Here is a 23,290-nt window from a genome sequence, read left to right as displayed (position 1 = left end):
ACTGCTGAACCCACGGCCTGTTAATGAGAAAATCTTCATTCCCACTGAACACCAGGAGCGGGGCTGCACCCAGAGGTTGGGAAGTCTCCAGTTCATCATTCCTGGGGAAGAACCTGGCACATGTCCCACCAAAACCCCACGTTTCACCCTGGCCCTGCAAACCACGTGGGATTTGTAAAAAGCTGTCTCCATCTCTGAATTTCCAGCCTTTTTCAGAGAGTACTTCAGAATGGTTGTTAAATACAGCAGTATTTCAGAATGGTTGTTAAAATGGGCTAAGAATGTAAGGCCAAAGCTGATCTATGCCTAAGTACAGGCAGGAGCTGATCTTCGGGACTGCACAGAGGTTTTCATTCTGTTAATTGACATAATTAATATACATTCACAAAGACCAAACCCACGACATTGTGTTATCTTCTCTCAGAACTCCACAGTGCTTCCCTCAGACAGCTCTGCACAGGGGCTGGGTGATTTCTGAGCAACCCCTTCCAACTCAAACAATTCCTTTTGGGATGTTTGAGCTGTCCTGCCCGAGCCCAGCACCCTGACCTTCCCCTGAGGGCTGCAGGGCAGTGCTTGTGCAAGTTCCAACACACACACATATCCCAGAGCAGCTCTGTCTGTCCTCCTGCCCCTCTGGGAGGGCAAATTAAACATGCAAGTGTCCTTTCTTCACCTGGGAGAGACTGGGGCTTGTCAGATTCCAAGGAGTGCCTTAAACCAAACTGCCTTTTCTAACCCCAGCCTGGCTCTGAGCAGCTCCAGCCCCAGCACTGCACTGACCTGAACATCCTTTGATCCAATCCCTGGCAAAAAAAGATAACAAAGGGGAAGAGGGGGCTTCAGAGAAGCAGCCATGTTCTCCAACAAAGATAAGAGAAGTCTGAAACGCTTCCCTCAGAGCAGGCTTTTGAGGGAAAATGGCAGTTTAAACAAAATCCTTCCTGCACAGAGCGCTCCTGTCCCGTGTCTGCAGCAGGGCTCTGTTTCAGGATCAGGATCACAGGTTGCCTTGGTCTGAAATTCCTCCTGAAATTCCTCCTGTCATCTCAGCTCTCACTCTCCCCTCCAGCTGTGTGTTTCACAAACCCAGCATCACAAGCCCCTGGCAGTATCCTCCTTAATTAGCACAAAGCCACATCCCCAGATTCCCCCCCTCGTTTTTAAACATCAAGCTTCCAAAGTAAAGTTTCCTGGAGCTGCTCAGATGGAGGAGGATAAACATTTGCTGAACTGATTGTTAACACTCAGGCTCCAACACCACCAGGAGATGGAATGCTGGACAAACAAATAAAGGCAATTTGGGGTTTAAAATCTCAGTGTGGGATGAATTAGTCAGTGGAGAACTAAATAATGACCCAGGGAGGGGGAAGAAACCCTCCACAAAATGCACTCAGACATGTCCCAGGCATATGACTCAGGGTGCTTGCTTTATTTTTGCCAAATCTCTTTTTGTTTTGTTGTTTTTTTGTTTTTTTTTCCCCAGTGGCAGCAGGTTCTAAATGGGAAGCTCTCATTCTCCACGAACACACCAGGGTGAGTCTGTGAGGAGCTCAGGCCTCTCCCTGGGCCATGCAGAGCAATTCTGTGTGTCAGAGCTTGCTGCTGGAGCTGGCAGCAGGGAGGATGGTGTTTGTCCAGGCAGCATTCCCACATCCAGCAGCACCACAAGGAACCAGCCAGGCCCCTCCTGGGCTCCTCAGTCAGGGTGAGGATGGGCACCCACCCTCCTGGCACACAGGGAGCCTGGACATGCACAGGATGTGGAAATTATTCTGTTTTCTTCCCTAAAACTCCTAACGCTGTGATCCTGAGTCAGCCCCATTTTAAGCTGAGTGTGAAATTTTAAGTTATTTCCTTCCCTCAACTTCTTTAACCCCTCCAGTGCACAAGGACCAGGGCACAGCTCCCTGGGGGTGCCTGCAGACACCCCCATCCCAGGGAGGGCATGGAAACCACCCAGGCCTCCCTTCAGCCTCCATCAGCCACGTCTGTGGGGAAAATCTCTTTTTCTATCTCCTCATCAAGCCTGAGGCTCCCCAAAGTGCCCCACGTCCCCCAGGACGGAGCCAACACGTGAATCCCTCGCCTGCCTCCTCAGCCATTTCAGCTGCCTGTGCCACACTGCTGTGAGAAATTCCCCAGCACAGATTCCTGCCCAAACTCTGCCTCTGTTCAGAGGCTGATGCTCAGGGATGGCAGTGCTGCCTTTGGGTGAAGCACACGGTGCTGGCTGCCTTGGAACCCTGCAGATTTGGGAGGCAGGACGCGGAACGTGGCAGCTTTTCATCTCCCAGCACCCCAGAGCCTGCCTCTCTCCACTGAGGGCTCCAAAGAGCAGCAACTGGAAAAGGTGAAGAGCCAAAACAGCATCTGCACCACTCTGCCTGTTCTGGCTGCCTACAGCTGCCTCTGCAGCCCAAATTTGGCTTCCAAAGCACTGGGGGGATGCAGCAAGGTCCTGAAAGGGGGGGCTCCACACTCACAGAGATTCCAAACTCCAGCCTGGAAGGGAAGGGATGGACGCAGGAGGGAGGGGAATGTGTGTGGTGAGGCGTTCCAGGCTCATTTCTGATGAGGATTAGAAGTGAATATTTTATGAATTCTGGTCCTGACACGTTACAATACATCAGTGTTAACACTGTGCCATTTTGCATTTGAAAAATGGCACTGGAACCACAAAAATTATGGAAATAGATCCATAATTTCAGATTTTGTTCTCACCAGCGAGCCATCTGCCACCTAACAGACAATTATCTATTTGGGCCTGGTATTCTAAGCACTCTGGGTCTCAGCTGATTTATAGCAGAGACTTCCAAATTTATAAGTTAATTTGTCAGATTGCTCTTTCTTTCCTTTCACCTGCAAGTCACTTGTTACTCTGGAGTTTCAGCTGCCCAGACAGACAAGCCTGGATTAAAATCAATTAGAAACGACAAAACTGACCTCTGAAAACCTGCACTATCATTTTCACCCCTTAGATCCCCATCTTTTCCTGTGCTTTGCTCCATCCAAACCCAAAAGGGGCCTGGCTTTCAAGCCCACCTGTGTTTCACAGAGGCAGCAGCAGAACAAAAAGCATTTAGGGATGCTGTGACCCAGGTAATGAGGAAATGGGTCTCGGGATAAAAACTTGACCAAGAAAGTGTTTTCACTTTGATGAGACGTGCAAATCTTTAGCACATTTAATATCTAAACCACTCCAAATCTCTGGGCTTATGGACTTGCAAAAAGCAGAGAGAAGAGAGGGGAAGAAAAGAAGAAAAAGCTCCCCCCACCATCACTTGCCCTCCTTTTGTCAACACGGAAGATTTCCAAAGCAGAGCATTCCCAAACAGCTATTTGATTAGTTTTATCCATCTAGACTGGGATAATTAGTAAATGCTTAAAAGATGAAATCTAAATATACCAACCAATGAGCCCCTTTCAAGCACTTCCAAGGAACATTGCACAAAGCCATTATCTACACAAGATAACCACTTCCGTGCCTCTTCAGCCTCCTTCCTTCAACTTCCCTTCAAACACTCCCCTATAAAATATCAAAGAAATTCCCAGTTTGGGTTAGGAAAAAAAGGAGGGCAGGGGGGTGAGTGTAATCTCAATATTTCTTTCTCCATTGTATTCCTAACTTGTTTTTTCCCCCATCTCTCTTCCTTTTCCTGCAGCTGGAGCAGATTATTTGTGCTGACAGTTTCCAAAGCAGGACCAGTTCTTTCCCACCTTTAACCTCCTTGCCCCATGGTAACCCTGTGCCACTTTGGGTCTTCCAGCTGCAATAATGACATTTATTTTCCCCTCCTGTATAAAACATAATTTGCCAGATGACAAGAAAGAAAGGAAAAGAGGAACTGTCAGTCTTGTAGGAAGAAGTCTGCCTGAACACATTGGAATAACTCATTTCTGTTTGGAATAATGGATGCATTTTTCCCTTATCAAACTTGCATAAACCTGTATAATTCAGGATCTGCTGAAAAGGTAATGAAACAGCATCATGTTTATTTTGTGTTGCTGCACATGGAGATATAAATACCCAGGCAAACAGCAGGGCAGAATGCTATAAAAAGGCTGGAATTCATTTGAAAACCCTTAATAGAAAGCTGAGCAACTTCTCAGGTTACTTCTCCGGGCCCGTGTCCCCGGTAATGCTTTTATGTAACAGCAAAATGATAACAAAAAGGCTGTGTGCTCACTCCAGAGCACGGAGATGTTCCATTTAGGCAGACACTGATAGCCAGAGCTGCCTCTGAAAGCCTGGGAGCGCAGAGCAGGAGGAGCTGCAGCCCCAGGGACGTTACCAAGCAACTCCCGCAGATGGACACCAACATTGACAATCCATCCTAAAGCAATTACACCTCATAATTAAAGATTACAGGAAATCCAATGGATCCCAACAGCAGCTCCAGCAGTTTAAAGGCACCCTGGCTAACCTGCCTGTTTTCCAGCAGACGTGTTCTGTCCTGCTGGGATGGAGCACTCGGGAACTGCAGAGATTTCCATTTAATGGGCCCTCAAACGTGGTAATCCAACATCCCCTCTCTCCTCCCACTTTAAATCAAACTCATCCCTTTAACTGATGGCCAAGGGGTAAAACCTGAGCCTGTCACTCCAAAGGAAAGCCAGGAGAGCACAAGCCCAGCTCCAGCTCTTTCCTCTCCACTGGTGACTCTGACACATCCTCTGGGCAGCTTCCACTGCTCCTCAGCTCCTCCAGATAAAACACAGAGACTGGGCAGGGTGGAAACATCCAGAGGGAACTGGACACAGCAACGTCCAGAGGGAGCTGGACACAGAAACACCCAGAGGGCACTGGACACTGAGAGCCTGAGCTCACTTTGCCCATCAGGTTCTCCTTAAACACAAGATAAAGGCTCATTTTCCACACCCAAAGCAGCAGCCTGGGTACAGAACTCCTCCCTGGGGCTCCACTCTTCCTGGAGGATTCTCACCCAAAATTTCCATCCCTGTCAGCTCCTGCCTGCAAACACACCAGCCGAGAGCTCAGGAGGAGATGGCAGATAGAGGAATTGCTTGCTACAGGCAGCTTTATCTGGAAAAAAATGTAACAGAGCAATTGCAGCAACAGGTGAGTCGGGCTTTGCTTTGATTTCTTTCTGGCAAACTCCTTCCCAAAGCTGCATGGGTGGATTTTTCTGCCATCAGCTGCTACCACAGCTCACCCTCTCTTGCACAGCAGCCAAAGACATTGCTCAGAAAACTGATCTCCATCACTGGAACAATGGGAGAATTCTTTAGGAATTGAAGAAATCACCTTCAAGCAAGTCACAATATTAAAAAAAAAAAAAAAGCCTGAAGCTCTCCTTGCTGTTCCCAAGCAGCCAGGTCAAGGTGAGTTCTCCAGCACAGACCTGCAGAGCCAAGCACTCCCTGCCCAGCACAATCAGGGAAAAGCAGGATAAGAAGCACTGGGAGGACAGAAAAATGCACTGGGAGGACAGAAAAATGCACTGGGAGGACAGAGCAGCCCAAGGTTGTCAGTGTTAGTAGCAAGGACAGAAATAGAACTCAAGAGTCAGTCCCTGCTAGGCAAGCTGAATGGGAGAAAACAGCTCAAACCACAATTAAACTAACACCTAATTAAATTCCTAATGCAACTAGATTTAACCGTGTCAAGAGGGGGAAAAAAATAAAACCCTTCTCAGGCTATCTGAGGCACTAAACCCCAGCTGGATCCAGCTGCATCTAAATCAGGAAACATGTCAGCAAGAGCAGTTGATTTTGCAGTTCGCTCTGTAATGAGATGCTGGCCTGGAAGAGGCTGACAATGGTTTTGAGAACAAATTTGCAAGTCTAGACCAAAGCACGGGGTGATTTAGTGGAGAGATCAGGGGAACTGCAGCCTCCTCTTCCTTTGCTTCCCAGAATCAAAGCCTGGGGAAAATACTGATGGGAACAAAAGGAATTTGTGTTCCTGGCCACCCTGACACCTCAGTTTCATGTTCCCTGCGAGCCCCTAGGGCTGATCAGAGTCAGGATATTGCAGAGCACAGCCAGGCTGGCACTGCACAGTGTAATAAACACAATAAACACTCCTTGTGTCCCGGCTTGTCAGCACTGCTGTCACTGTGTAGGGAGATGGCAGCAGAGGCAATCCCTGAGCCCCAGGCTGCACCTGCGGGTCAAACACACTTCCTGAGCTTCTGCAGGCACACGGGACAGCAGGAGGAGCACAAAGCCACCAGCACCCATTGGGTGACACTGCTCTTTGCATTTCTTCAACTCCGTTTCACTCCAGGCTGGACAGTCTGGCTTTTCTTAGCAACTACTATTGCATTTCAGCACACTTTAAGGAAAGAAAAGTGGGGAAAAAATTACTTCCCTAGTAATGATGCTCCTTCAAATGTCACCTCCGAGTCCCCTCCTGGGTTTTGAGCCTGCAGCACAAACCACACAGGGAATTCCCTGAGCTCTCAAGATTTTGGGCACTGTCTCGTTCCTGCAGGCTGCCTTGAGGGCTCTTCCATTTCAGCTGCTTCTCTCCAAGCACGTACAGCACAGGGCTTTGTAAATCCCTAATTACACACAGACTACAAATTCTCCTTGAAAGTGCCCAGCATTCCAGGTGAGCACCAGCAAGAGCTGAGCAGGCAGGCAGGATCCATCAGCTCCTGCCCAGGATCCCCCCACGCTGCATGGGAAGGTGGATGGAAACACAAACACAGGATTGTTTTTACAGACCTGCATTATGGCAAGGGAAGGTTTCTTTCCCTTTTCCCTACAGATACCATCTGCACAGAATTCTCATTTCTGGAGAGCCACAGCCCAAGGGGATGCTCAAAAGGAGCTGTAGCCATAAGTAACTCAAAACACTGCAAGGAGAAGGAAGGAAAGGAAAAGGTGTGGAAATATTTTGCTTTTCTTTTTCAAGGAAAATAAAAAAAGAAAACCCAAGTCTCTAGAACATATTGGGCCTGTCTGTTTGACAGGCTGTAGGACAAATGTCAAACAGATCAATACCGAAAAGAAACAAAACAGAGGGGAGAGGAGGCTTTGCACTGCTGAGCCTTGGCTGGGGGAGGATGGCAGGAATCCTCAGAGGGGTGGGAAGAGCAAAGAGGCTCCAGAGCTCCTGTGTGCCAGGGAGCCGTGGCCAGGCAGGGCAGCAGAGGAGGGGATTTGTGAGCTCCCTGCCTGTCCTGGGTGCGATGGAGATCAGGGTGGGTGCACCAGATCTGGGGTGCTCCCACCCCAGCAGCCTCACAGCCAAGGGAAGGCTCCCAGAGCATCCCCAGAGACACAAAGTGAGGCTCAGCCCCACACCCAGCACAGCTGGCACAGACAAATGGAGCAGCCCCGTGCCAGCTCCCCCAGAGCTCAGCTCCCCAGCCCAGAACCAGCAGCTGAGCTGCCTCTCCCCCAGCACCCACAAGGTGTGAATTGCTGCTGACACACGGATGGCTCAGGGGCCCAAAACACAGCACAAGCAGATGGGAGAGCTGAAGGGAAGGGAGAAGGGAAGGAAAAAAGTGTAAATACAGGCCAAGAGTCATCCTGCACCGCTCCTGTTCTGCGCTGTGAGAGCGGATTCAGGGAGCAGGAGGAACATCTGTTTGGAAACTGCCTTTGTCTCAGTCCAAATGCTGGAACAGGAGAAAGAGGGAGGCTGAGGACTGCCAGCACACCTTGTGCTTCATCTCACACTTGGATGGCTTAGCAGGAGAGATCTGGGAGGATGAGTTTAGTTTAATGATTTCTTGCTGGTTCACCTGCTCCCCATCTGTCTTTGTAGTCCTTGCTCAGAGGGACAGATTGGAGCACTGCTGTCCTCTCCCTTTTCCAGAGTTCCTCGTGATTGGAACTTCTGAAGAGAGGAACAGAGCAATTCTCAAGTATTAAGTAGTCAGCTGAGATTAGTCCAATAATTTATCACAGGTAATAGCTAATAACAGACACGAGAAACTCACTGAGAGCCTTCCTACAGCCACGTGTCAGAGCTGTCACCTCACAAAAGTGCTGCAAGAAATCCTTGGACCACAGTAGCAAATTTATTAGCCAGAGGCTGATAAACCCTTACAGGAGCCCCAGGGCCCACAATAAATCATTACAAAGCAGGTCACAAACACCGGATCCCTGATGAAAATGAGGTTGGTGGGGTGGGTGTGAGAACAATGTTAGGATTCAGCTGGCAGGATGGAGGGGCCTGGGCCTCACCTCCCATGCCCAGAGGGATCAAGGCTGGGCCCTGGCACTGCTCCAGCACTGCCATCACACTGCTGTGACTAATGGGCTGCTGACAGAATACAGCAGGGAACGGCAGCTTCGGGCATCAGGGTAATAAACTGCAGAAATAACATCAGAATTGGAGGCAGCTCCTTGCCCCCAGACTCCACCTCAGTGCACAAGTGGCACCCACAGAACGCTCAGGCCTAAGGAATGAGCCTCCACTCACCAAACCCCACCCTAACACTCAGCTCAAAACTTGATTTCAGCCTTCGAAAGCCAGAAACGAAAGAACCAAGAGAAGAGAGCTGCCTATGGCTTTGTCCTGTGCCAACCTTTTGAATTATTTTGCTCTGCAGCCACCAGTGAGGGTGGGCAGAGCCACAGCCAGCAGCAGTGGTGTTCTGGTTGTTTGGGCTCAGCAGCACAAACCTCTGAGAGATAAGATAATCAAACACAGTCATAGTGGTTCATCAATCCTGACATGGTCTTGGTGCTGGAGAAAGGCCTTCAGGAAAGCCAAAAGAGCACCAGAAATCAGCCAGGGGTTTGTTTGGGTTCATCAGCACTGCATTCCAATGTAAATAAATGTCCTTCCTAGAAAACTCCAGAGAAAAACGAGGCTCATGTGGAAGGAGAGCCAGAAATGTCCTTTTCCACTGGAAGTATTTTATTTGTATTAGATCCTGCTGGCTAACCCAGGCAGCAGGAGGGTTTCAGGACGGATGAAACACGATTATTCCACAATTATCCTTTGTTACTTCTCAAAGTACACGGTTCTGCACTTCCCTCCCTGCCCAGGGAAATCGTGTTAACACAATTAGAGCAAGAGCCCTGCTTTAAACACGGCTGCTCGGACGCCGCTAACACGGCTCCAATTCTCAGCACAGACAGGCTGCAGAGCCATCCTGCTCCATAAATCAGCAGGAGCTCTGTCAGCGAGGGCCTCTGAAGGGAAGGGAAGGGACACTCTCTAGGAGGAACACTCACTGTATATCATCCTCCTGTGCTAGTGCTGCTGGCACGAGATGCTGCAGGATTTCTCCATCTCCCGCATTTCATATTCTTTATAATATTCTTTGCGGCCTTATTCTTGCAATATCTCAGAGAGGAAATCTAACAACAGCTCCAGGGCCACGCAAGGCAAGTATTGGAGGCCAGATTAGAACTAATGAGCTCCTGGCTCCCACTCAATCCCAGCCTTTAGAACAATTAGCTCAAATGAACCCAGGAACCGTTTGCTGCTCCGCTGTCGCCTGCCCGTCCTCCCCGGTACCTCTTGAGCTGCAAAGCTTCAATTGGCTCTGACAGAGGGGAGAGGTCACAGAGAAACCAGAGTTCAGTGCAGGCTGCAGCAGGGGAGACCCCCAGGGAGCCCCACAGAGCGGGGCCAGTGCAGGGTTCCTGCTGCTGCACCGAGGAACAGGCACCAGGATCAGGATGGGACCTGGGGCTCACACAGGGGGCACAAGGATGGGGAGCCCCAGGCTGCCTGATGGCTCTAAGGAGGTTCCAGCACACATTCCTAGAAAGCTGCACCCTGCTGCCTTCCAGCCCAGGGAAAGAGCCTCAGGAACACAATTCCCCTTTCCAAACCCGCTGAATCCCTCCTTGGGCTCCACAATCCCACAGGGCACTCTGCAGCTCTGCTGTCAGCAGCAGGAGATGCAGAAGGGAAGCACAGCAGTCACTTCGGCTTAGTGCAGCCTCGTGCTTTACTCACACTCCAGCGTCCTCCTGGGGAGTGCTGGGGTGCCCAGCAGGAGCAGCTCTGCTGCGTATTTTCCTGCTGGATCAGGGACTGAGCAGCGTGTGCCCGTTCCACAGAGGCGCCACCATGGATGTGCCCTCAGGAGCAGAGCACAGAGTGTCCCGTTTAATTCCCAGAGGCTGCTCTGCCCCTTAGCCAGGGCACACACGAGTGCCATCCCGGCCCATAAATGGGGATGTTTATTGTCCACTCCTGCAGCACAGCTCCCGGGGTGCTGCGCCTCCTGCCATGCCCTGGGTGCACCGTGCACAAAGCCCTCACATTATGTGCAGCTCACAGCCACCACTGCCCACAACAGCTCCTCTGGAGCCCTTCCAAAATGTGCTGTCAGATGATGAACTCAAGTGCCAGGGGACCCAGAGTAAAGACAGCAATCATGGCAGCGTGTGCTCCTCATGCCAAATCCACTCACAGCTTCCACTGAAAAGTATTTTTCTGGGGAATGTAAATGTAGTCTCTTCCTAAAGTTTAAAAATCAGAATGCTCCCAGCACCAAGATCTCCTCTTGCCACCACTGGAGTGAATTTTCCTTCCTGCCTTCTCCTTCTGACAGCTGCATGTCAGTTTTATATTCAGGTCAGTCTCTCATTTAGTACTAAGGTACATTTCCCTTCCTCCCTCTCAGCTGCCCCATCTAAAATGGGAATTGTTTTCAATACCGGAGAACGTATTCAAAAACATCAAAATGACAAACAATCTGTACAATAACAGAGTCACAGAGTAAACTAAACATGATGGATTAGCCTCATCTGGCAAAGCCTTGCACACAGAACCAAAGGAAAGAACACTTAGCACGAAAATCTTTCTCCCATTAAGGGGCAGATTCAATCATTGATTAAAAGTTAATCATGAGTCCATAAAAATTTTGGCTGGGAAGACGGAATCTTAACGCAGGTGACTGCTTTTCAGTAAATATTTGAAGACCTGGACGTGCTCAGGCCCCAGCCTGGCGGAGGAGCAGGGAGGTTCCAGCAGGATGTCACTGACAGCTCCCAGCCAGGCTCCATCCCCCTGCCCTAAGCCCATCTTCCCACCCACGCCATTTCCAGGAGCTGATGTGCATTTCCTGCAGGGATCCAGGGGAGTGCAGCTCCTTCAGCAGCACAGATCTGTGGGCATCCCACAAAGTCATTTCATTTCCCCCGCCCAGCACTCACTCATCACCCGCCCGCCAGCAGCTCTGCAGTGCTGGAGCCGTGTGCTGGCTCTAAGTGGCAGTTCAGAAACCAGTCTAGCATCAAATTTAGTTGTTGTGGAACAAGTGCTTTCGCTGCTAGACTTGGGGAGAGAGGAGCAAATGACTGCAAATTGCAGAGCACTCCCAAATTCCAGAGTGCTGGGTCAGAGCGAGGTAGCACTGAGGCAAGCAGCTCTGCAGCACTGATCACAGCCCAGACTCCTGTGCTCTGCACTCCACCGACTGAACAAATACATTTTTAGTCAATTAACTGTATCCCCTACAGCTAGAACAGGCTCCAGGTCAGGTTTAAATTCTGTTTGCGTGAATCCACCGGAGGCTACTGAAGCAAAGAACCCACTGCACGCACCATTTGTGGGATTTCCACCACAGTACCCCTTTCACAGGTTCAGCAAATAAATGCATGAGGAGTGTGGAGCAAAGGAAAATTCCAGCAAGGCTGGAGCCAGCCAGTGCTTCCAACTGCAGAGAAATTCTCTCTTGCAGAGGTATTTCTACCCCGGAGAGAGAATTACAATCACAGCACATCTGACTGGTTTGAGAGCGTAATTCCACTGCACCACAGTAAATATTTTACAGAGAACTGGTTTCCTTACCCCCAGCAGCCAGAGCAAGTCTGTTGGAAGTGCCTGGGTCTCCGTGCGCCCAGCACACAGGATCAGACCGTGCCTCAGAGGGGAGATGGGCACGGCAGGAGCGTTTCCAGCTGGGCTGAGCGTGGTGCTGCTCACGTACAGAACCACGGACGCATTTCACGGCTGGCCTGGAGCCTGCTCAGCCCCAGAGCACAGCACTCAAAGGCATTTGCTCCGATGCGTGCGCTGAAAGTTGCACAGTGCAGGCACAGGGAGAGGGCTGACATCCTTTTCCTGCTGGCTGTGGGGAGGAGAAGGTCAGAGATAACCGGTGATGGGATTCACAGCCCAGCTCAGCGTGAGAGCTGCTCTGAGCCCTGCTTTTGGCAAACTGGTGATCACAGCCCAACCCAGGGCACCTGTGAGCTCCAGGAGGGCACCCAAACACACACAGGTGAGCCAGAGGCAAGCAGCCCCAGGGCTGAGAGCTCTCCTGGCAGCGGTCAGGGCTGTGGCAAAAAAAAAAAAAAATCAGGAGAAGCTGCAGCATTTCCCCAGCCCTGCCCAAAATTTGGGCAGTTTTTTCACTGCAGTCACAACAGTCAAAACCACATAAAGGGAACTCAGCAACCACCACCAAGGGGCTTTCAGCAGAGGCTGAACTCCTGATAACATACCTGTCTCCTGCTAATTACCTTTTAGTGATAAGCTGTCAAGATATTTGTGTTCCAAAGACTGATCCACCTGCTGATGTGCAGAGCGATGCAGGATAACTGTGTGAGTTGGTGCCTCCTTGCCCCCAGGGGCCGATTTCTGAGAGCAAATACATCCCTAGAGCTGTGTTAGGAGGGGACAGGGGACAGCCAGGTGAGGCAGGGAGAGGTGCAGATGGCAGGAAAAGCCAGGATGAAGAGAACTGCACTGTGAAACAAACAGGCTTTGGTATCATTAATCCAGAGGAAATGAACGCAGGTGTCAGACCCAAGGGGACAATCCCTGCCTGGATGTGACACATTCCCTCATTTGGAAGGGACAAAAGGCACTGCCAGGTTCAGGCACGAGGCATTCCCACACCTCAGGCCTGGAAACGTGCCTTTTGCACCCAAAAAAGGAGAAGAAAAATTAACAAATCTCTCCCTCTGTTCACATTTTTCTCACATCCCGTGACCAAGCTGGAAGTATTTAATGATGAACTTTCTGCTCTGCCTGGCTCCTGTGGTTGTCTTTAAGCAGTGGTTGGTATAAAAATACTTAAAAGAAATGCTCTTCCCTGTCTCCCCCCTGCTCCCCCACCTGTGAGACCCAGGAGTGCAGCAAGGAGCAGCCTGTTTGGCTCCATCCATCATCAGCAAAAGTGTCAGCTCAGCTCCACCAGCACAATCTTTATTACTGGTTACGATGCAGGAGGCAGGAACCACACGCTCTGATTTCCTCACATCTGAGGCTGAGTTTGCAGAGGCAGCAGTTAGAGGGGAAATAATTTTGACTTTTCCCTGAGCCAATTTGATCTGGAAATTGTTGAGAGCAAATAAATATGGAATCCCACCGTGGAATTTCTGCAGTCACTCTCCAGCTACAACCACTTCTCTTTTTTTTTTTTTCTTTTCCCTGAGCATCGGTGATTTGTATTTGGCACATGTAAAAAACCAGCTAATCCCCAAAGCCATGCCTGACTGATCAATTGCACAACTAATACCTTTTCCAGAGGTCATCTTAAGAGATGAATAATCCCTCCCAAAATTTCCCAACCTGCAGCATGGGCACATTTGTTATTTGGCTTTCCGCAGCTTTCCTGGAAAGGTCAGAGTGCCCCAGCCTGGGCTGCCCACAGGAACACACAGCAGTGGCTCCCAGACTGTTCTGCAGGTGACCAACGACCTTCAGCAGCAAAAGCTGTGCAATACAGCTGCTCTCCTTTTGTACTTCCAAGAAAACAACTGTTAACTGACCCTGGACTCGTGTTTACAGGTGAAGGTACCTGCACACACACGTCAGCCCAGCCTCACGCTGTTTCCTCACTCTGCAAACAGCCCCAGTGCTCCTCACGCCCCAAAGGCTTTCCCAAACAGCAATAAAATGGGAGAGGCCATGGGGCTTTCCACTTCAAATTCTGGTTTTCAAGCAGGGAAGGTCTAGCAGGGCTACAGGGAAGCCATGGCACTGCCTCCTCTTTAGCTGCAGATCAGGCAGCTCAGAGGTGCTGGGAAGGAGGGGACACCAGCTCGGATTCCTGGCTGGAATTCCTCACGCTGGAGGGTCCTGGGGAACACAGAAAGTTCCAGTCTCTGGGCTGGGCATCTGTGGTCATGTACCAGTTTTTCCTCCTGGCTTTCATCTGGCAGGCAGGAAGGGGAAAAACATCCACAAATCCCATCCACACCCATCCTCCCTGTTACAGACCTGGGAGAATGGCCTGAGGGAAGGCAGAGAAAAGAACAAAACTCCCAGTGCAAGGACAGCTGGGGACTCCTTCTAGCAAGTGACAGGACTGAAAGCTCTGGAGGAAGGAGGGAAAAGCAACTCAGAGCAGCCAGCACAGCCACCACCTGCCCTGCTGGCATCTCCCATCATGTGAGCAATATCTGCTAATCCAAAGGCTGTATCATCACTTCTTCCTTGCAATTCTTTTTTTTTTTGCTCCATCTGTTTCTTTTTTATGCAGCATTTGTCTTCTAACCTTCCTGGTTTGTTCTCCTCTTGTCTTTTTGATTAACAAAAAGAGACACACCTTATCTCTTCCCCAGGCTGCACCACCCTCCCTTGTTTTGCATGTTCAGCCTCATATCTCAGCACCATATTTGTTTCTCTCTCTCTGAATAAATAGAAGCGTAGGCACTTTTAAGAAATAAGGGCTCTGTTTGAAGAGTAATTAGCTGTCAGCATAAAACTAATATTTATGGATTCTCATCCTTGAAAACTCTAACTCTGCTACCCAGCACTGATTATGGCTGTTAGAAACAGATGGGGCTGAATCCATACAGCTTGAAATAATGCTATATTTAAAAAATAATTAACTCCAAATGAAGGACTGAATGCCACTCGCTTCCCCTAAATTTGCTTTTTCAATTTGATTTGTTTGCAGGGAGTGGAAGCTGGGTTGTTCCTGGGTGTGCGTTGTGCTCCCTGGCACACCTTGGAGGTGGCAATCTGCAGAGAGCCAGGCACACACGTGAGGGCTGGGCACTGGAACATTCCACACACCCAGCAGCAGGAGAGGATGGCTGGAACCCTCCTGGGACCATCAAGGAACCCAGCACCCCTGGGCATGCTTGCCTGGCAGAGCAATTGGAATTCACAGCCTTTGTTTTAGTGCCTGACAAAGACAGCGGGAGGGAAGCTTTAAAAACTGTTTTTGAGATGCAGGTTGCAGAGGATGAAAGCCCTCGGTGTGTTATCCCCGACTTGATTCTCTCTTCAATCCAGCATCGTCGCTGGATGCCTGCACCTCTGCGAGAGCACAGACCCAGGAAATTTATACTCTGCTTAATTAAACCTGTGCTTTTTACTTATTGGCACCTCTTCCCAGATCAGAATTCCCTCCAAGTCGGTTATCCATCAGGGCGAGGGATGTGACAGCCACGATGGAATCCCACACAGACCCGGTTAACTGGGTCACAGCCTGCTCCACGTGTGTGCCAGGCTGGGGACACGGGGCCAAAGCCTCCCCTGGCCCTGGCAGCCCCCCCAGCTCACAGGGGTGACAATTCCAGTGCCAGTCCCACAGGGACCTGCAGGGACAGAGCCTCCTGCTCCTCCCCGGCCCCTGCATCCCGTCCCTCCATCCCCCTGCACCAGCCAAGCTCTGTCATCCCCTGGTTTTTGTGCAAATCTGACCCCCAGGGATGGAGACTCTTGCACAAGCAAAGACATCTCCCACCAAGCAAGTTTCTTCCCCCCATAACCGTGAATAAGCGAACTGAAATTTACACTTCGTTAATTTCGGTGACACCGGGTGAATGGAGGTGTGGGACACACAGGCAGTGACAGGGACACTCCCCCAGAAAGTGACACCCCAATTCCTGCCACCCTCCTTGGGAAAAGGAGCAAGGAGGGGGACACGGCTGAGGGGAGGTGATGGCTGAGGGGGGACATGGTTGTGAGGAGAGGTGGCAGCAAATTGAGGGGGGACGTGGCTGTGAAGGGAGGTGACAGCGGATTGAAGGAGGACATGGCTGTGAGGGGAGGTTGCGGCTGCCTGAGGGGGGACCCAAACATGAGGGCTGAGGTGGACACGGAACCAAAAACTGAGGGTGGTCATGGCTGTGAGAGGGGACAAGGGTTGCTGAGGGCGATGTGGCTGTGAGGGGAGGCAAGGACTGACTGAGGGGGAGATGCGGCCGCTAATGGCAGGTGAGGACTGAGGGGTCACATACACTCGTGAGGGGAGATGAGGTCTGACGGGGACATGGCTGAGGGGACACACACCTGAGGGGAGCCGATGCTGTGAGGAGGTGAAGCAAGGTGAAGGCCGCCTGAGGGGGATGTGAGCACTGAGGTGAGGCTGCCTGAGGGGGCTATGGAGGGACTGAGCCGGCACTCGGCCGGGAGCGCTGCCTGCTCCTCACCCACCTCTTTGATCTTCATCCTGCGGGCGCGGGTCTCGGGGTCCTCTCCGCTCCGCCCGCCCCGCACCGGGTGCCGGAGGCTCCGGCGGAACCGCTCGTAGTCGAAGCGGAACGGGGCCCGCGTCTCCCGGGCCGGGGGCGCGGCGCTGGCGGGCTGGGCTCGGCTCTCGCCGCCCTGCACCTGCTGCCGGGAGCCGGGCGCGGTGCGGGCCGGCGGCCCGGCCATGCGGGCGGCCGTGCGGAGCTTCTCCCGCAGGCGGCGCGGGGCCGCGGGGCTGGCGTGGCGGGGCTCGGCGGCGGCGGGGGGGCTGCGGGGCAGGTCGGTATCGCGGGTGGAGGAGGAGGAGGCTGAGGACGAGGAGGCGGAGGATGAAGAGGAGGCGGAGGCGGTGGCCCGGCGGGGTAGGAAGAGGCGCTTGAAGCGGGAGGAATCGGGCAGGAGGAACAGGGCCCCGAAGCAGAGCGTGAGCAGGCCCGAGAGGAAGAGCAGGAACAGGAACTTCTGCGGCAGCCGCAGCCCCAGCGCCGCCGGCCAGCCCGGCATGCCCGGCAGCTTCCGCAGCACCACCATGGGGCACCGGATCGCGGCCGCCGGGCGGGACCCGCCGCCGCGCCGGGGGCCGCCGCTGCCTCCTGCGGCCGAACGCTCAGCGGGGCCCGCCCTGGGCTGCACCGGCCGCCTTCAGCGGGGACCGCACGTGGGTGGCTCCGGGCCGGGCGGAGCGGCGCTTCAGCGTCCCCCCTGTCGGCATGAAGGCGGCGGCGAGCGCATCCCGCCGGGGCCGGGCGGAGCGGGGCTGGGCTGGGCTGGGCTGCTCCCGGTGCGGGCTCCCGGCCGGACGGTGCTCCGGGGCTGGCTCAGGCAGCGGCGCCGGGGCGGTGCGAGCCCGTCTCTCTAGGCGGCGGTGGGTTCATGCTGCAGCATTTCTGCGGGGCGGGGGAGACAAGAGCGCGGTCACTCAGCACCGCCGGGGATGCGGCCGACGAGACGAGCCTTTGTCCCCGGCCGGTCCCCCACCCTCCAGCGGCACTAGTTCGGTTCCCTCTGTCCGGACTTGGCATCAACTCTCCTGTCTGCGAGCAGCTCTGAGCTCTGCACCATCTCCCATCCAGCGCCGGGATGCCGGGCTGTGCTGGCGGGGCAGCCCGGGGGACAAGGGGGAGAACCCCGGGGGGAAGGAGGTGCTCCGGGACACCCCAGGAGGAACAGGGTGCCCTGGGACAGCGCACACAGACAGGGACCAGGCTGCTCCGCTTCCCTGCCAGGAGCTGCCTTCGCCCGCGCCGGGCTGGGGACGATGGGGCTGCAAACCACCCATGCGGAAAGCTCGGCACGGGCTGAGCTTCTCGAGGCAAAAAACAGTAATAAAAAAAATTAAATCTACGGGGTTTGGTTTTGCCTAATAGATCCCGGCAATTTTCTCCCAAATCTCTGCCTGCTAGTTATCCATATCCCCCCACAAATCCTCTCCTTGCCGAAGAGCCAGAGCTCAACTTTCAGACCCCGCAAGCCGGCAGGACGCGGCTTAAACCCCTCCGTGCGATGCCCAAATCGCCCCTTCTCCTGCGGGCAGGGACAGCGCTGCCCCCGAGCGCCGTCACACCCGCTGGGGCGGACGCTCTCCCACCCCCAGCGCTGTCTACTCACCCTCGGACTAATCCAAGCCTCTCTGGCTCCTGCAGCGAGCAAAATCTTCTCAGTGCTGCCCGCTCATCCCAAAAGCGACAGCCCCTCGCTGCTGCCAGCGCTCACGGATGCCCGCTCAAGTAGGAGAGGGAAGATGCTGCGCTCTCCAGGGGACAGCTCCTCTCGCTGCCCATCCGAGCCCGCACGAGGGAAGCGCCTGACTGCCGCGAGCCCCGGGCCAGGCTGGGGTTTTGGCCGTCCCCGTGCCGGGCGCGGGGACCGGCGGGGCAGCGCTGCCCGGTGCCCGCACGGAGCCCCGCCCGCGCCGCCGCTCACTGCGACAGCGCCCGGCCCCGCCCCCGCCGCGCCCCCTCCCGCCAACGGTCACTCCGCCGCCGCGCCAGCCAATCAGAGCGCGCGGCTCTGCCCACCCTCGCGCGCTATTGGCCGGTTGTCCACCCCTGCGATCACCCATTGGCTGCTGCCCGCGACAGGGAAGCCGTGGGCTCCGCCCCCTTGTTTACCACAGTCGCCCGGCTCGAGCTCGGCGAGGGTTGGCCACGCCCCTTTCCTCCAGCCACCGCCTCCCATTGGCCGCGAGGAACGCCCCGTCCGCGCTGCGATTGGCGGGGGGGGGGCGCCGCTACTTTAAAAAGCGGCTGCGGGCACGCGGCAGCTCCAGAGGCTGTGAGGGGTTCGTGGGTCTGCGTGCTGCCGTTGTCACTCATTCCGATCCTCCCACACTGTAAGGGCTCTGACGGACCGATTTACCCACAGATCCCCCCACGAGGGGCTCCCTACCCTGCGGGTGCCACTGCCCTGGGGGGCACTGCCTCGCTGCCTGGCATGAGGAGAGGAGTGGGAGTTTTGGAGAGGGGCTGGAGTGCCTTGGGAACCCCTTTTCTGCTTTATACAAGCCCATGTTCAAGTGCCATGAAGCACTTCTTAATCCCAAATTGTTGAATCCACACCTTATCCTTCAATTTCTCACCAGGTAAATTGAGTGACCCTGTGAGCTAATACCATACCAGCGGTGAAGATGAGGAATCAGAGTTTCAGCTAATAAATGTTACAAAAAACACCCTCAAACCTGCAGAATTAGCAATGAAAGGGAGAAAAGGGCATCACCCACCGCCGGAGGCATCTGGAACCCCTCAGGAATAGCTGGATGCGGGAAGGGGGCAGGATGAGGCTCCCAGGAAAGGGTAAACGCAGCCACCGGAGAACGGCTGTGACTAAACTTGGAAGAGCTAAAAGGGAACATTTTGTAGGCTGGAAAGGAGCTGGAACTGCGAGGAAAGGAAAGAAATCATCTGCAGTTTGTGTGCTCGGTGTGTGCCTGCTGCACAATAAGCAGCACCGCGGGGGACAGATACCTGAGCTGATTGCTGCAGGGCCCATATCTCTGAGAGTCAGAGCCACACTAAAATTGTCATTTTCCCTGCTTTAAACTGCTTTGAGGGGCATAAAGCAGGCAGCACAACCGGATTGTGGAGCTGCCCTTGACCTCAAGCTGGGCATCCTCCCTCTTCACCTTCCTCACAGCTCCACAGCTGCTGCAGGTTTAGTCAAATAAACCCAAACAATCATGATGCTTTCAGCTCCGGTGCCTGCCTGGTGGACCTTGAAGGTGGCCACCCTCTGAAAAGGATTTGCATCTTGATGGTTTGGGTTTGAAATTGCTTATTTTCCCTCTGCGGTCGGAGGCAGGGCCTGCTGAGCGTGAAGGAGCTGTGGGCACCACAGGCCATGGCCGCCATGGTCACCGTGGCCCACAGGGCACCATGGCCACCACAGGTTTGCATATGGATGGCTTGGGTTTGAAATTGCTTTTATTCCCTCTGCGGTTGGAGGCAGGGCCTGCTGAGCGTGAAGGAGCTGTGGGCACCACAGGCCATGGCCGCCATGGTCACCGCGGCCCACAGGGCACCATGGCCGCCATGGCCCACGGCCGGCCATCCTCCCTGCTGGCCCAGGTGAGGCAGAGCCAGGTGGGAGCAGCCAGGATCCATCCCCAGCATCAGGAGCCCCCATTCCCAGCAGGCTGCTGAGCTCGGGCTGCGGAGCTGAGGCGCAAACGGGGCTGTGGATGTCAGAGCTGCTCCAGGGAGATGGCTCCTTGTTCTGTCAGCCCAGCTTGTTCCCCGGCAGGGAGGGAAGGAAGGAGGGAGGGGATCCCTCCCTGTCACGGCTGGCAGCCCCAGCAGGGTTTGTTGTCACTGCCTGCACTTTGTAGTAGCTATCAGCACAGATTCTGTGTCTGCTCTGCACGCTGGGGCTGCCCTGCTCTGGGGACGTGTTCACATCCCTTTGCACCACGCGGGAGCAAGGCTGGGTTATTGGGTTGGTTTCCTTTTTGCCCTCCTTTCCTTCCTTTTCCCCCCTTCCTTTCTTTCATTGCCTTCCTTCCTTTCCCTTCCTTCCTTCCTCTGCCTTCTCCTTTCCCCTCTCCACATTTTTCCATCCCCATCCCTCACTGTTGGGTTGGTTTCCTTTCCTTTCCATTTTCCCTGTCCCTTTCCTTTCCCTTCCCTTTTCCCCCTCTTTCCTGGCTCTGCCCCTGAGCCTCTCTCCCTCTGCCTGCTCCATCCTTTCATGGCTGTGATGCCCAAAAATCCCCATCTGGGAGCCAGAAAAGCTTTCTGGATCCACGTTCCAGCCCTGGGACTCACCCCACAGCCAGAACCAGAAATGTTTTCTGCTCTGGGAGAGGAATAAACACCGAGGCTCTCTAAAACATGGTCTGGAGGCTCGAGTGCAATAATTGGGCCAAACTCCTTTGCCCTGGGTGTTATCTGTCACTCTGTAGTTTGCTTCCTCACAGAAAGGTGGATATTAAATTCTATTTTTCTTACGCCCATAAAGAAAAAAAAAAAAAAGGAAAGTAATTTTCTTTAAATTATTTCTTCCAGAGCTGCTAAAAAACCAAGAATCATAATGCAACAGGACCCCCATTTCCCCAGTAATTACACTCTGCCTCCTAACTCCTTCAGCAGCAATTTCTCAATTTATTTGGCTTCTGTCTGGAATTGCAGTCACGGGCAGAGCTGGGCTCTGTCTTATTATTGCACAGACAAAATTGTTTTTGAAATGTAATTAAACATTTACCTTGAAGACAATGCTTTGTCTTCTTTAAGAAGCATAATATCTTAATTTAACCTAATCTGGAGAACCTTCCAATTCCAAGCTTTTACTTCCAAGACAATGTTATGCTAAACACAAAAAAAAAAAAGCAAAACAAAAAGATTTCCTAATTTAACCTAATTAAAAGATAAGCCTCCAAGTTTTCCAGAGCTGCTGCCTGGAATGAGGAGCGAGGCACAGCCCTGTGCTTTGCTCACAACTGGCTGCTTTATCCTCCCTCTGCTTCGCTCTCTGCTGTTGATTTTTATTTATTATCCTCCCTGATGCCCCCAAATCCTCTTAGGAAGCAGAGCTGCCCAACCTTTCCCATCCTGGGCCTTCCCTAAGAAGATCAAGGGACCACTACAGGAACAGAGCAGCTTTGGTTTGAGGGGTTTTCTTGGGCTGGTTTGGGGTTGGTTTTTCAATAATGATGAGACAAAATGCAGCCTCTCTGCTGTGTGAGGTTTCCTCAAGGGAGAGGGGACTTGAGGAAGGTGAAGGATTATTTCTGTTCAGTCTGAGAATTCCAACAGAGACATTTGCACGATGCCAACCCCAGCACCTCAGCCAGACTCCTGTTCCATCCCAGAATAGGGAAAAAACCCATTCACATCTGAGATAACAACCCGATCCGAGTCCCTCAGCCCAGAATTGTGTAGGAACAAGCTCTCACAAGAGGAGGAATCTTGCTTAATTATGGTAAAGGTCTACATCTCAGCAATCTTCCCTCCTGTGTGCCAGGGAAAATATCAAAGACGCTGAAAACCAGCACAAAAGCAGCAACACAACAGAAGGTGCATGGAGGAGAGAGCAGGAACATTCCCAGTTTATTGCTTCCCTGTAACACCAGGTGACTAATGGAGCAGGCTGCAGCTATTTTTCCCTGTTTTTCCATCAAAATCAGCACCATCAGAACTCCTGTGCTCCACTTTGCCCTGCTGGAACGAGGAGAGGGCCAGAGGAATGCTGTGAATGTGGAGCACCAGCCCGTTTTAGATGGCTTCAGAAGGAAGATCCCAGGTGGGAAAGGTCTAAGAATAATTTCCAGCCAAAGACTTCACCTGGCAGGAAATGCAGCTCAGACCCGAAGATAAATCAGGGAGGAACTCGGTGAAAGCAAAACAAGCCCAGCCTTTCCCTGGGTGCCCAAACCCCCTTCAGCTGCTGCTGCTGAGCTGTAGAGCTCCCCGAGACAGGGAGAGGGCTCTGTGCAGTCACCTTGAGGGTGAAGTTCAGGTGTCCCAACCTGAGGAACAGGTCACCCCGAGCTGCCTGGGGTGAGTCACTGTCTGCTCTAAATTTAACCCCGGCACTGAGCTGTTGTCACGGTGCCAGCCTGGTGTTCCTGGTGGCATCCTCAGGCCAAATACGTCCTGTGACACAGCCAGAGCCTGGAGGGAGCTCAGCACAGCTCTGGGAGCTCACACGGCGGGTTTCCAGCATTCCCAGTGCCTGAACTGGTGGCACTGTGCCAGCACAGCCCCTGCTGCTGCTGCAAGAGGGGGGTTTGATCTTCCAGGTGCCTTCAGAAATGTCCTTTCAATTTTTTCTGGGTCGGGAGGAAATGAAATAACTTTAAGGTGCTGGTGTGAAGCGGGGAAATGTTTTCCCTTCCTGGTGTCTCTGTGTGGCCCCAGCTCAGACTCCTCATTCCCTGAGATCCCTTGGAATGACCAATCTCCCGCAGACCCGCTCAGATTTCACCTTTCCTTTCCCTCCTTGAAAACTGCACACGGGGCTATGCCTAATCCACATTAAAAACCCCAAAAAAATCTTCCTTGTAGCCTCAGCCCGGCTGAGCAGCCCCTGCCCGGGGCAGTGCCCTGTCCCTGTCCCTGTGTTTGGTGAGCCCTGAGCGCGTTTGGGGGCTGTGAGTGGCCTCGGTGACACCTCGAGCATCCCTGCACAGGCAGAGGGATGCTGAGAGTGTCTCCCCCAGGTTACCCATTCTCACCGCAGCCAGGAGCTCCTCTCCGGGTATTTCGCTGTGTTATCGCTCCGGCACCTCCCTGAGACGGCCCAAACCAGACAAAGCCCGAGCCCTGCAGGACAGGCAGCTTTGAATCAGCGTTACAAGGAGCCTTTGTCGCTGCGGGCAGGTGGGGATGCTCAGCCCGGGCATTTCCCAGTGCCACGCCGGGCTCTGAGCGGGTTTAATCGCTCGGAAGAGACGCATTCGGTGCCATTTCACCGCGGCTGGCACTGCCAGCACGGCGGCAGCGGTGCCAGTCCGAGGGCAGGACTCGCCTG

General features: G+C 53.2%; 1 protein-coding gene across 1 annotated transcript in view; it reads right to left on the bottom strand.

Moving 5' to 3' along the window:
- Nucleotides 1-18,163, bottom strand: part of MAN1C1 (mannosidase alpha class 1C member 1) — a 51,676-nt gene extending 33,513 nt beyond the window's left edge. The window contains exons 1-2 of the mRNA XM_058819874.1: nucleotides 17,936-18,163; nucleotides 16,292-17,214 (exon numbers count right to left, since the gene is read on the bottom strand). Coding sequence (XP_058675857.1) covers nucleotides 16,292-16,858 — 567 coding nt within the window. The 5' untranslated portion in view covers nucleotides 16,859-17,214; nucleotides 17,936-18,163. The remainder of the gene's footprint in view (nucleotides 1-16,291; nucleotides 17,215-17,935) is intronic.
- Nucleotides 18,164-23,290: the final 5,127 nt, after the last annotated feature.

This window comes from Ammospiza caudacuta, chromosome 25, assembly GCF_027887145.1.
Source record: "Ammospiza caudacuta isolate bAmmCau1 chromosome 25, bAmmCau1.pri, whole genome shotgun sequence".
Lineage (NCBI taxonomy): Eukaryota > Metazoa > Chordata > Aves > Passeriformes > Passerellidae > Ammospiza > Ammospiza caudacuta.
The sequence above is the reverse complement of the archived record's forward strand: the minus strand, read 5'-3'. Positions and strand labels throughout refer to the sequence as shown.